This window comes from Lampris incognitus, chromosome 16, assembly GCF_029633865.1.
Source record: "Lampris incognitus isolate fLamInc1 chromosome 16, fLamInc1.hap2, whole genome shotgun sequence".
Lineage (NCBI taxonomy): Eukaryota > Metazoa > Chordata > Actinopteri > Lampriformes > Lampridae > Lampris > Lampris incognitus.
Window position 1 is genome coordinate 36,945,655 of NC_079226.1, and position 12,676 is coordinate 36,958,330.

The 12,676-nt window shown below is 43.9% G+C and overlaps 2 protein-coding genes across 2 annotated transcripts in view; one reads left to right on the plus strand and one right to left on the minus strand.

Moving 5' to 3' along the window:
* ganc (glucosidase, alpha; neutral C) overlaps positions 1-6,130 on the minus strand; it is a 31,488-nt gene extending 25,358 nt beyond the window's left edge. Inside the window, exons 1-8 of the mRNA XM_056295814.1 lie at positions 6,050-6,130; positions 5,698-5,760; positions 5,024-5,126; positions 4,346-4,473; positions 3,304-3,480; positions 2,277-2,298; positions 2,096-2,156; positions 1,220-1,316 (exon numbers count right to left, since the gene is read on the minus strand). Coding sequence (XP_056151789.1) covers positions 1,220-1,316; positions 2,096-2,156; positions 2,277-2,298; positions 3,304-3,480; positions 4,346-4,473; positions 5,024-5,126; positions 5,698-5,760; positions 6,050-6,078 — 680 coding nt within the window. The 5' untranslated portion in view covers positions 6,079-6,130. The remainder of the gene's footprint in view (positions 1-1,219; positions 1,317-2,095; positions 2,157-2,276; positions 2,299-3,303; positions 3,481-4,345; positions 4,474-5,023; positions 5,127-5,697; positions 5,761-6,049) is intronic.
* A 160-nt stretch (positions 6,131-6,290) lies between these two features.
* Positions 6,291-12,676, plus strand: part of LOC130126078 (transmembrane protein 87A-like) — a 33,078-nt gene continuing 26,692 nt past the window's right edge. The window contains exons 1-4 of the mRNA XM_056295443.1: positions 6,291-6,395; positions 7,765-7,822; positions 10,559-10,656; positions 11,041-11,157. Coding sequence (XP_056151418.1) covers positions 6,291-6,395; positions 7,765-7,822; positions 10,559-10,656; positions 11,041-11,157 — 378 coding nt within the window. The remainder of the gene's footprint in view (positions 6,396-7,764; positions 7,823-10,558; positions 10,657-11,040; positions 11,158-12,676) is intronic.

The window sequence follows — 12,676 nt, forward strand, 5'->3', positions numbered from 1 at the left end:
TAAGAGTGAGAAGCAGAGGAGGGTGTAGTTGCAGCTTGTGTCATATTTCGCAGCTACTCAGGGTATAAGTGCGTGTAGAAATTCTGCTCTTACTAAAGTTTATTTTGTCACCATTATCTAAAGTTCTCTAAAGTGATGTCTTCCATTAACTCCATTCACGTGGTTTTAAAGTCCATCCGGGAGATGTTAGGGTTGCATGGTTTGAATCGGTAAAATTGGGTCTACTGAACTTTGTCGAAGCGTCAGGGCCCTTTTCACATAAGCATCTACCATAGGGGGCGCTATTTTGGAAACCCTAATGACATGCCAAATCTCTTTACTCAAACACTGGGAGCAAATACCCTTACAAGGACCGGAACTCTCTACCATCATCCTAACACTATCGTCATGTGCTACAAAGTGCATCTGTAAACAAGAACAGTGGTATAATGTCAGATAAACCATCATAATAAAGGTAATTATTAATATTATCTTGAATTGTGCAGCAGTAGCTAGAATCAAAGAATTAAACAGAAAATGAGACAAACAGCAATAACAAACCACTTTGCAAACTATATAAAGTGTAGGAGTATGAGGGCATCCTTCAGACATAATGTCCTCACTGTTTAAGTAATGAACAAAACAGGAACAAATAAAAAAAATAAGGGTGTTCAGGTGGCGTGGCAGTCTATTCTGTTGCCTACCAACACGGGGGTCGCCAGTTCAAATCCCTGTGTTGCTTCTGGCTTGGTCGGGTGTCCCTACAGACACAATTGGCCGTGTCTGCGTGTGGGAAGCCGGATGTGGGTATGCGTCCTGGTCGCTGCACTAGTGTTTCCTCTGGTCGGTCGGGGCACCTGTTCAGAGGGGAGGGGGAACTGGGGGGAATAGCGTGATCCTCCCATGCACTTCGTCACCCTGAGGAAACTCCTCAGTCAGGTGAAAAGAAGCGGTTGGCGACTCCACATGTATCGGAGGAGGTACTATGTGGTAGTCTGCAGCCCTCCCTGGATCGGCAGAGGGGGGTGGAGCAGCGACCGGGACAGCTCGGAAGAGTGGGGTGATTGGTCGGATACAGTTGGGGTCAAAAAGGGAGAAAAATCCCCCCCAAAAATAAATAAATAAACAGACAAACACACAAAACTGAGAGCAAGAAGGTGATCTGGCTGGTCCCTGAATTATAGTTTCTATCTCTCTTCTATATTCATCACTCACACAAGAAATGTGTGCTTCTAGATACCTGGTGTCCTTGAGGAGAAGGCTGTCGGCGTGCTCTGGAAGGCCGTACACATGGCTAAACCCATGGAGACAGAGGTCTGCCCCTATACTGCTGGGACCTATAGGAATAGAACAAAAGGCTCGGGGTCAAGAACTATTTTCATGATCATGATATTACTCCTATTAGACAGCGCTGCACTATTCCTGTTCTGCTGAGTGGGCGTTCACGGAGCCAACCATGTGACACCGTGTTACCGCTGCCTGTCAAGGCCCACTTTGTGACTGCTGTGTTGAGTGCAACGCAAAGGAATAAATAATCATGGTAACTGCAAGGAAAATTCATTTTGTACGCCTCATCATAGACACAAGCAGCCATGGTACCCCGGTGTGCCATGATGCATAATTTTCCTAGCGATACACAAATGTAGTTCACCTATGACCTGGCTTGTCACTGACATCACGTTAATGAAAAAAAGAAAGATTCCAGCAACTCTTGCAGTTGTATTGAGAACAAAAGAAGTGCTGAATTGGTGGTCTCTACTGAGTCATGTTATTACCATAATGTCGTCCTATTGGCTGCTTTTTTAATTGCCCTGCAAATTCCATTGGTAGTGGTTATGCAGTGTTTCTTTTGAAATGAACTGTGATTTGTATTTCCTATTACCCCGATGAAGGCTTACAAGCTGAAACGTGTTAGTTCTTTACTAAAATAATAAAAAAATATTGTTCTCAATACAACTGCAGGAGTTGTTGGGAGCCGTTCCTCTTTTCATGGGCCTTGTTTCTTTCAAGTGTTGTGTCGGTTTGTGAGGTTGGGCCGGAAACAGCGGCCATCAAGTTTGCCAGAATCGCTTAGAAAAAAAGTTATAATTTGAAATATCCATTAGGAGAAACGTACCGTTCACTTTGACATCCACAAACTGCCGGAAAGTCTCTTTCCACAAGCCCGAGGGATCCTCCTGAGGTTGTAAGCAGTCGGCAAAAACAAAGCAAAAACCAGAGGTGGGTGTTTACAGACACAGAGAGACAGGAGTTAGAGCAATGTGTTGCTGCAGAGCTGTGAGAGCTGGTGTTCTTACCTCACCACCATTAAACGTGTCTCTGAAAGAAAAGGAAAGATATCTGAATCCAAAACTGCAGACTGGGGTCGGGTCACACCTCAACCCCTTCCTCTTACCCCAACCTGTCCTCATTTCCTGTCCTGACCCTTCCCATGAGCACACTCACATGGCATGGTTACTACAAACAGGGTACATGATAAGGACATCTCACATAGTGTAAGAACAACAAACCAGCAGCCAATAGAGTAAAACAAGGGGGCGTCCGGCTGGTATGGCGGTCTATTCTGTTGCCTAACAAAACGGGATCGCCGGTTCGAATCCCTGTGTTACCTCCGGCTTGGTCGGGCATCCCTACGGACACAATTGGCTGTGTCTGCGGGTGGGAAGCCGGATGTGGGTATGTGTCCTGGTCGCTGCACTAGCACCTCCTCTGGTCTCCTGGGAAGCCTGTTCAGGGGGGAGGGGGAACTTGGGGGAAAGCGTGATCCTCCCACGCGCTACGTCCCCCTGGAGAAACTCCTCACTGTCAGGTGTAAAGAAGCGGCTGGTGACTCCACATGTATCGGAGGAGGCATGTGGTAGTCTGCAGCCCTCCCCGGATCGGCAGAGGGGGTGGAGCAGCGACCGGGACGGCTCGGAAGAGTGGGGTAATTGGCCAAGTACAATTGGGGAGAAAAAAAAAGGGGGGGGGGTAAAAAACAAAAAAACAAAAAACCAAAGAAACGGTACAGTGGTTGGGCTGAGTGAGGTGTCGGTTAAGGGTGGTGAGAGAACCAAGTGCAGACTGGAGTGAGTGTAGCATGTATTGCATGCAGAAGACTGCATTATTAAATATGCCACATAAATAATATTTACCTTCCACACACACACACACACTAAAACATGCACACTTTTTTATTCTGTAAAGGTAAAAGATGACTTGTCTCCATGTAAAGAAAGGGTAACCAAGTGTGCTATGTAAAAAAAAAAAAGTTTGATTGATTGATCTCTTAACATGTTCTCAGCTAGTTTTTTTCAGGACGAAACCCTCTCCTGTCTTTCTCACCTGGGTGGATCCTGCAGTGTCTCAAACCAAAGCTTGCCTTGGGAGTTGAACGTGGCCATCACTTCCTCCCCACACAGGATGTCCAGACGGAAGGGGGAGTGCCACACGTGAATCCGGTAAGCTCCCGAGGACCAAGAGAGAGTGACCGAGTCCTCGCTCTGCCTCTCCACTCTCAACCTGATGGATGACAACACAGGTCAATTACTGTCACACCAACTTTAGCGACTGCTTCCAGTTTATTTTTATTTTTTCAAATACATAAAATACTTTTCTTTTTAAAAGTGATTCCCTTCCTTTGAATGAGGTGATTCAAACAAACAAACGTCACTGCAAAGAAGTGAAAAATTTCTGACTAAGATTGAAACTGGACCTTAAGCTCTTTACTCATGCAATAGTAACACTTATTTGAAAGGAATATCTGTGTTCTGCAGATAATTTGCAAATTAAAGGCAGTATATTCTCTCTTCCATGGTGGAGAAGTGACGTTTTAAAATGAAATCCTTCGAATGCAGTGAAAACTTAATGACCTAAGTATAAAACTGATTTTTCGCAGGGGGCCATGTATTTCCTGTTTCAGTAGAGCGAAAACCCGCTCATAGAACAGGTATCGCCCAACTGACAATTATCCAAGCTTTTATTGATTCCAGGGATGAGCGATTCATTGGGAGTCACATGGTCACAAAGTGCTTTGCTCACAGCTGGGAATCTTTTTGTGGCAAATTAACTCTTGTGCAATACAACAACCAGGCGTTAAGTGTAAGGGTGAAAGAGACAATGAGGTAGAGAACGATATCAATCCAAGCTTCTGAAATTTAGATACTCTTCCTTTTAGTCATTTTTGGATGCTCCTAGTCTTCGTCCTACTTTTAAGAACACTATATCATATCCTTGTGCTTTATTTTTTCAATGTGAGCATCCCACTAAGCCAAATTCCACATCGGTGCAAGCTTACAAATGACAACACTTAACTTGAAACTAAGTGATTTTTCATCGAACACCTTTTTTTTATTTGACATCAAGGGAACATAAGCGCAGCTCTAACCGTTCAGACTGTGGCTGTCCGGTCAGCACATCTGGAACCCGGTACCGTGCTTTAACAGGTCGAAGCTCGTCGATTAAAATCCTCACAATCCCACTTTTGCAGGGGGACACACATAACAGCAGTCTCACCTACAAAAAACAGATTCCACAAAGGTAGTTTACAAGAAGCCCGTTTGGTTTATCATGAACTTCAGTCATTTCATCCATCCATCCATCCATCCATTATCCAAACTGCTTATCCTGCTCTCAGGGTCACGGGGATGCTGGAGCCTACCCCAGCATTAATTCCAGTCCACCCAAAACCACTTTCACTCATCCTTTTTTTAGACTATAATATTAAGAAACATTTGAGTGCATTTGTTCGCACGATTTGTGCAGCTCAAAGGGGCTGGAGTTGAATTCACTGAGTAACTACATTTCTACTGTTTCTATTAAGTTAACTTTGATGTGTAAAAGCTCTTCAATTTGCATCAAACAGCTGTAGTGTGACCCTTTTTTTAAGTAAGTGATTACTAGCCCCACTGGAACTAGAAAAAACTCAGTCAATATGTTTCCTTTATCTCAAAAATCAAAAAATTTTGAAATGGCCTTAAGGGACTCTCAGTTTATGAGCTGTCAAGCTATGTCAAGCATTTCATTTAAAACGAAGTAGAAGCCCCATTCAAACAGTCATCCACACCTGAGTATCATGTTCTGACACTTCAAACAGGGCCCCCGTCTCTGAGAGCACCATGGTGTCCAGCAGGGCTTTGTACTGCAAGTTGGGAGTCTGGATCCTGCGCCTGGAAAGTGACAGTATTTTCCATCAATGATACTCTCCTTCAAGTGATGATTTGCATTTATGTAATTAGGTTAACAGACACACACATTCACACAGTATTTATTCATACTGTTTTTATTTTCACTCTTACGTATTTGGTCTTATTCTTAATTTTGCCTTGTCTGGTTTAATGTCTTTGTAAAGCACTTTGTAACATTGTTTTAGAAAAGTGCTATATAAACATTTATTATTATTATTATTATTGTCATACTGTACACACAGATAATGTAATAGTCACAGGCAAATTGCAGTCACTGTGATGTGAAAGTGATTACCATTATCGCTTTATGATCATGTATGCATCATATTCATACAGTTCATTTTTCATTTCATACTCTATATTCATTTATTGACACTCCATATTACCTCTATAATTTGCATGTATTATGCCTTGCACTTTACTATACTGTTTTGCACTTTCTGGTTAGATGCCAAACTGCATTTCATTGTCTTTATACTTGTACTCTTTGCAGTGTCAATAGAATCTAATCTAATAAATCTATTATAAGTGTTCCACACACACACACACACACCTGTAAAATGCCACTTGGTCACATGTCTTGAACTTTTCTGCACCCTCGTCATCAGGGACAACACTGTAAGACCATCAGGTGAATGTTAGCAAAGAGAGTAGACTCATGTTTTACTGTTAAGACAGCACGGGCAACCAACTCCCAAGTCATGGGGAGGAGGGCAAGAGCAAACAGCTTTTCATTCCAGTCAAACACCAAACCTGCTGATTTGATAATTTGTGGGTATGGCTGGGTTAGCACTGAAATATATGAAACATATGCATGACTGGGTTGTGTGGGGTGGAGGCCTGAGTGCATGGACAGGTTACAAGAGACAGACAGACAGACAGACTTGAATGGTAAAGCAATGTACCTAACAATCGTCTGGCCTTCTCCTGCCATGTCGGAGGGTGGATGTTTGCAGCCACAGTCGTTTTTTTCCCCCTTGTACAAAAACCAGGGCAGGCTTTGACGTCAACGCAGCCGAACCAGCGGGCCGGATGTAAAAACACGGAACTCGTCGGGCGTTTCGAGCTCAAGTGCTGCCCTCTAGCGGCCGCGTTGGAGGCGCATCCGCGACTGGATCCGGATCACGTTAGCTTGCGCGAACGAAGATGCCACACGCCAGGGTTTATTGGTCATGTTTGCTATTTGCCGCTTTAATCCCCCGCCTCGGGACGGCGGCGGGGGCCTCCGTGTGGAACGTAGACGTCAGCTCGGTGAGTGTCCGGCATTTTTGACTCGCAACGCGCCCAGTTTACACGGCCCCTTAGCAACCGAGTTAGCTAGCCGGAGCGGCTAGCGTGAGGTTAGCCCTGTTTAGGAGCAGGGGTTAAGAGAGCCTTCGCAGCTCACCGGAGGCGGTCACCATTTACCTTTCCGCCGACGACGGCGTGTAAGAGGTGTATCCATTGTGTGTCGTCTGCACACTTCGAGGTGTGCACGACACAGATAGTATTAGCGTTGTTATGTCGCGGCTACCTGCCTGTGTAAATTCATGGACGTGTCTTAAGACAGTGTTTCTCAACCGGGGGTCCGCGGACCCCTAGTGGTCCGTGGTGTAATTGCAAGGGGTCCGTGAAAATAAAATATCTTTTAAAAAAAGATCCTATGACATTTATAGAAATAGGATTATTTTACTCAAATGTGACTTGAGGCCTTTATCTACCTAAACTATAAAGGGTAACAGGACTTTTTTCTCTAATTACATCTGTTTCACAAGTGTAATTTGTTGTATTTTCATAAGAGATCTCGCTCCCGTTTGCATTGTTAAAAGTTACTGCATAAAAATTCTGTTGTTACATATATCTGAAAGTTACTGAATACATATTCTGTTTTGTTACATACATCTGAAAGTTACTGCATAAGAATTCTGTTGTTACATCTATCTGAAAGTTACTGAATACATATTCTGTTTTGTTACATATATCTGAAAGTTACTGAATACATATTCTGTTTTGTTACATATATCTGAAAGTTACTGAACACATATTCTGTTTTGTTACATATATCTGAAAGTTACTGAACACATATTCTGTTTTGTTACATATATCTGAAAGTTACTGAATACATATTCTGTTTTGTTACATATATCTGAAAGTTACTGAATACATATTCTGTTTTGTTACACATATCTGAAAGTTACTGAATACATATTCTGTTTTGTTACATATATCTGAAAGTTACTGCATAAGAATTCTGTTTTGTTAACTATATCTAAGTTACAACTGAAAGCTCTTATTTTTGCCCCAAAGAGTGAATAAATGCTATAATACAATTTAAAATGCAGTTTCTACTGTTTCTATCAAATTGCAACCCCCCTCCCCCAAGATCAGGTGGAGGGGTCCTCAGGGTAGATCAAAAATACGCAGGGGGTCCAGGACCCCAAACAGGTTGAGAACCACTGTCTTAAGAGACCCGAGCGCCGTTATCGCCAATGACGCGGTGACGTTGAGGTGTCCGTTGAGCTTAGCAGACGAGCGTAGCGATCTTAACACTGGCTCGGGGGAATGAACCAACAACGGCACCTCACTGAGACGCAGGTCGGTTCATATAGGCCTCTAATTAGTAAGTCTCTTGCATTTCCAGAGGCCTGAAGCTGCATTCCGGAATGTCCTCTACGCCAACACTACTATCTTCATGACGTGTAAGTAGTCTGACTTGCCATATTTGCCAGCAGGAAACCCCCCCCCCACAGAGGTTTATTCCTCACATTTGTTGAGTCGTTTTAACACGTTTTTCAGGTTTTCCCCGCTGTAAACATTTTAAAGGGGGGGGGGTTTCCCCACTTTTTTTGACATTGGTGTAACAGCTATGCATGTGCGACTTTTTCTTCCACTAAATGTTGATTAAAGTTGATTGGTTGCTAGTGCTCCACGCCCCACCTCTCATAAAGTCATTATTCATGAGTCGCTACTCTGGTTGGCTGGCAGTGTCGCTGGCCCCGCCTCTCCCTTGACAGAAACGATGGCGGCCCAACCAGAGGCTACCTTGCTCCCTGTGTTGATCGTTCCCGGCTTGACGTCACCCCAAGGGGACGTTCGAATGGCTTGTTGAAATGGTGCCGTTTCATCACATAAAAAAAGGCTGCTGGAACAAAGGTTTTACTTAAATACTCCAGTCGGTGGTAATGGTAGAAGTAATGTTACTCCTCGCTGACAGCAAAATGCACCCCAAGACCAGACAAATCTTGTTTTTCACAATACCCCCATCTCTCTCTTTTCTAATCTCTTCCTGTCTCCACACAAAGCTTGAACCCAGTGGTATTGCCGCACACTTAGAATTTGTTTTAACCTACATTCAATGATAGGTACCATGGCAACCTATGGCGACAGGCATGGGCGCAAGTCCATGAATACTGGGATGGCATCCAGCGCTTTACCTGTGCCCCCAGTCCATAGGGTTAGTGGTTGTGTCAGGAAGGGCATCCGATGTAGAATTTTGCCAAATTATTATGTGGATCGACAAGACCGCCATCGGTGCTGTGCCCTCACAGGGTACCGATGGAAACTATCAAATCCGCTGTGGTGACCCCTGGGAAACGGGGAACACGCTGAAAGAAGAAGAAGAAATCATAGGTACCATAGATTGGGCAAACCCTAAATTACTGCAAAGTCAGCTGTTAGACACAGGAAAGTATCATTAATTGACTTCTAATTATACTGTGCTATTACCTTCAAAACCTCTAACTGCTGCTCTTTGTCTTATCTTGCTCAGCTGAACCCTCACCCGTCTGGCACTGAGAGTAATTTCAAACAAATCACCGAGAGTAATATAGTTAATCTAATCCATGTCAGATCCTGACACGGGTGTTCATCAGCACAATGCAAGCAAACAAGTTGCGGATGTACAAAAAAGCCCCAACGTTTCTTCTGAAATGTTCAACAGCTGCGGGGCACGGGGGTCTTTTTCATTTTAGTTTTGCGTCTGTTTTGGTTTTGGACACAGTCATGGCTCTGGTTGGTTCCAGTTCAATGATGTGCCTCTTTGTGTACTTGATTATGATGTAAAACAGCAGTTCTTAACCTAGGGCTTGCAAGTCTTTCACATTTACTGAAGAATTTGGTTAAACGGATTGAATGTTACATGTTACTATGTTTTTGTGGTTATGTTGATATTTTTTACAATTTCCAATCAGATTTTTTAGTTGGAATGAGTTTATTGAGGCTCGTGGACTGAAAAGGCTCTAATATTTGGTTCAACATCTACCAGAGAAGTAGCACTGTCTTCATATTCACACCAAACAAGTTTACCACTCTGTCTCTGGCTGACTCCCAAATAGAGGAGACCTGTACTGAGAACAAAAGTGTCTTTATTTTGGATTTTCAAACAACCTCGGAAAGAACAATATGCTATTTATTATTTCTAGTTCACCTGTGAAAGTTTCTCTTCTCTTTCTTTGAACAGTGTCTCTCGTACATTCCCTCCAAGCGACTTGTCGGAGCGTGGTAATCTGGTCACGTAACATGATATTGCATTTGTTGGATGATTTTTATCCACAGTTTTATAGCTGGACTCGCTAAGATGTGAAACCCCTATTTCCGTCAGTTTTTGTTCCATTTTTATTTCATCTTCCTTGAACTTTGAAGTCACTTTGAGGTGAATAATCTCTTTTGGTGGGAAACCAAGCCAAGGAGCGGTGGCACAGGCAACAAACCTGCAAGTTTCTGTCAAGCAACATAAAAGCTTTGCACAGCAGGTTTAACTGGAGTCAAATTCCATGTTTGTGCAAAACTACATGGCCAATAAACATGATTCTGATTCTGATACATGAAATAGAACGAGCTATAAAACTGTACAATAGTCTTACTCAGTTAAAAAACTGGATAAAGGGGCATCTGGGTAACGTAGTGGTCTATTCCGTTGCCTACCAACACTGGGATCGTCAGGTCGAATCCCCGTGTTGCGTCCGGCATGGTCGGGCGTCCCTACATACAATTGGCCGTGTCTGCGGGTGGGAAGCCAGATGTGGGTATGTGTCCTGGTCGCTGCACTAGCAGCTCCTCTGGTCGGTCGGGGCGCCTGTTCGGGGGGGGGGGGGGGGGGACTTAGAGGGGAATAGCGTGATCCTCCCATGCGCTACGTTCCCCCGGCAAAACTCCTCATTGTCAGGTGAAAAGAAGCGGCTGGCGACTCCACGTGTGTCGGAGGAGGCATGTGGTAGTCTGCAGCCCCCCCCCCCCGGATCAGTAGAGGGGGTGGAGCAGCGACCGGGACGGCTCGGAAGAGTGGGGTAATTGGCCAAGTACAATGGGGAAGAAAAGAGGCAAAATCTTTAAAAAAAAAAACTGAATAAAAACAATATGGGGTGGTGTTAATGTCGTGTTTGACCCACTGAGCTATGTAGAACTCTTTATTTATCTATTTATTTGTCTCAATGCAGTCCAAGGTGATGCGGCATCGTGCAAGGGAAACCCGGCCTTCAATATCAGCTGGTACCTGCGCTCCTCCATCTGCTACAATGAAGTCTTCAAGACACCGGTGAGGATGGCGTTCTCCTTTGGTTTCCACGACAACAATGAAAGAGAACGGAATACGGCCACATCGTGCACACCTTTTCTTTTACGGTTCCGTTTTAGGAGTTTAAAGCACACGTTCTCAGCCATCAGTAACACAAATGGAGACATGCACTCTCACACACCCCTGTAGTAATTATATAAGACTTTGCTTCTATTTACTTTGGATGTCATTACACAAAAAAGTGGCTTTGTAAAAGATAGTGTTTAAAGTAAGTACAACAGACTACACATGAAGTTTTTCTTTCCAAAGTATTAGAAATACCGATCATTTCATCCTCTCAGCAGTGGCAGCCTTTTAAGGGTTTATTAATTATGTTTTTCGTTTGTTTTGTTTTTTCGTTTCAAGGATGACAGAGCCATGAGCATGTTTGGTCTGGATCACATGATGAAAGACGGCTGGAGGGGCTTCTACAGCCAGGGCTACATGTACTTCGACAACTGCTCCTCTCTTTTCGTACCAAAGGTATGTGACACAGCACACAGGCCCGCTGCTCCAGCACACAGACTGGGAAGTAGGGGCGGGCATCCAGCCAGGGAATTTTCTGTTTGTTTCATTGCAGTAAGGTAATGCTGGACGGCATGGTGGCTTAGTGGGAAGTACTGTCGCCCCACAGCAAGACTGTCCTTGGTTTAATCGCCATCCTTTTTGCATAGAGCTTGCAACCCCCTTTTTTTTTTTTCTGGTTAACTCAAACAAACCAACGAAATGCGTGATAAGTGAATTTGAGCCTCTGCCCACAGATATGAATGATGTGAGGCAGACTGTGGTGTGTGTGTGTGTGTGTGTGTGGGGGGGGGGGGCTGTGATGGATTGGTGATCTGTCAAGGGTCTCCTCCTGCCTTTGTTTGCTTTAGCCCCTCATAAGCTATAATTTTATTAATTTGGCATGAAAAATTAATAAACTTTAAATCTGGAGAGACAACCATTTTTTTAAAAACAAGAACTATTTTAGGTAGTTCTCAGACAACGGGGTCCCTGTGGATCCTTAAAACGTTTTAAAATATCTTGAATTTCTTTTTTTTAATTCAGGGTCTGAAAATGTTTTGAATTTTGGGAAGGGAGGCATTAAATTTACTCTGGGGCAGAAGAAATGAATGTATATCTGTTCAGTTTTTATGTTTTGTTTTATTTCATATTATATGCCACAATTCAGGATGCTGGCGCCTATCCCAGCAGTTATTGGGCGGCAGGCGGGGAGACAGGCCGCCAGTCCATCACAGGGCTGACACACACACACACATTCATACCTTGGGACAATTTAGTACGGCTGATTCACCTGACCTACATGTCTTTGGACTGTGGGAGGAAACCGGAGCCCCCGGAGGTAACCCACATACACACGGAGAGAACATGCAAACTCCACACAGAGGACGACCCGGGATGACTTCCCAAGGTTGGACTACCCCGGGTTTCAAACCCAGGACCTTCTTGCTGTGAGGCGACTGCGCTAACCACTGCACCGCCGTGCCCAGGTGGCCAATGAGAATGACAAATAATGTGTTTGCGTTTGGTTTGAGAAGGACTTTATTTGTGTTTGCTTTTACTCATAGTGGTCTCTTAAGAGTTCCTAAATGGAAGGGTTGAGAATTTGCACTGTGTTCATCGGCACTATATTTTAGCTTTTAATTTATTTTTAAAAAGTCAGTGAAACATAACTTGTTTTGGCTTTGGGAACATGCTGTTGGAGTTTATGGGTTCACAAAAATAATATTGTTCAGGAACAGATGTGTGACTATTTTTTATAATCCAGAAATTAGTGATGACTGTCAGGGGGGGTTGAATATGTCTGTGAATGTTCTCATTCATCCAGGTCATGGTTATCCAAAGGACTTGAATCAAGTGCAACTGGACTTGGTATATATCTGTGAAGACGTTTCGCCTCTCATCCAAGAGGCTTCCTCAGTTCGTGCCTTTCTGACTAGACCAAGCTAGTCTGACTGGCTGGTGATGAGACTCAGTATTTATCCTCTAGGAGTCGTTG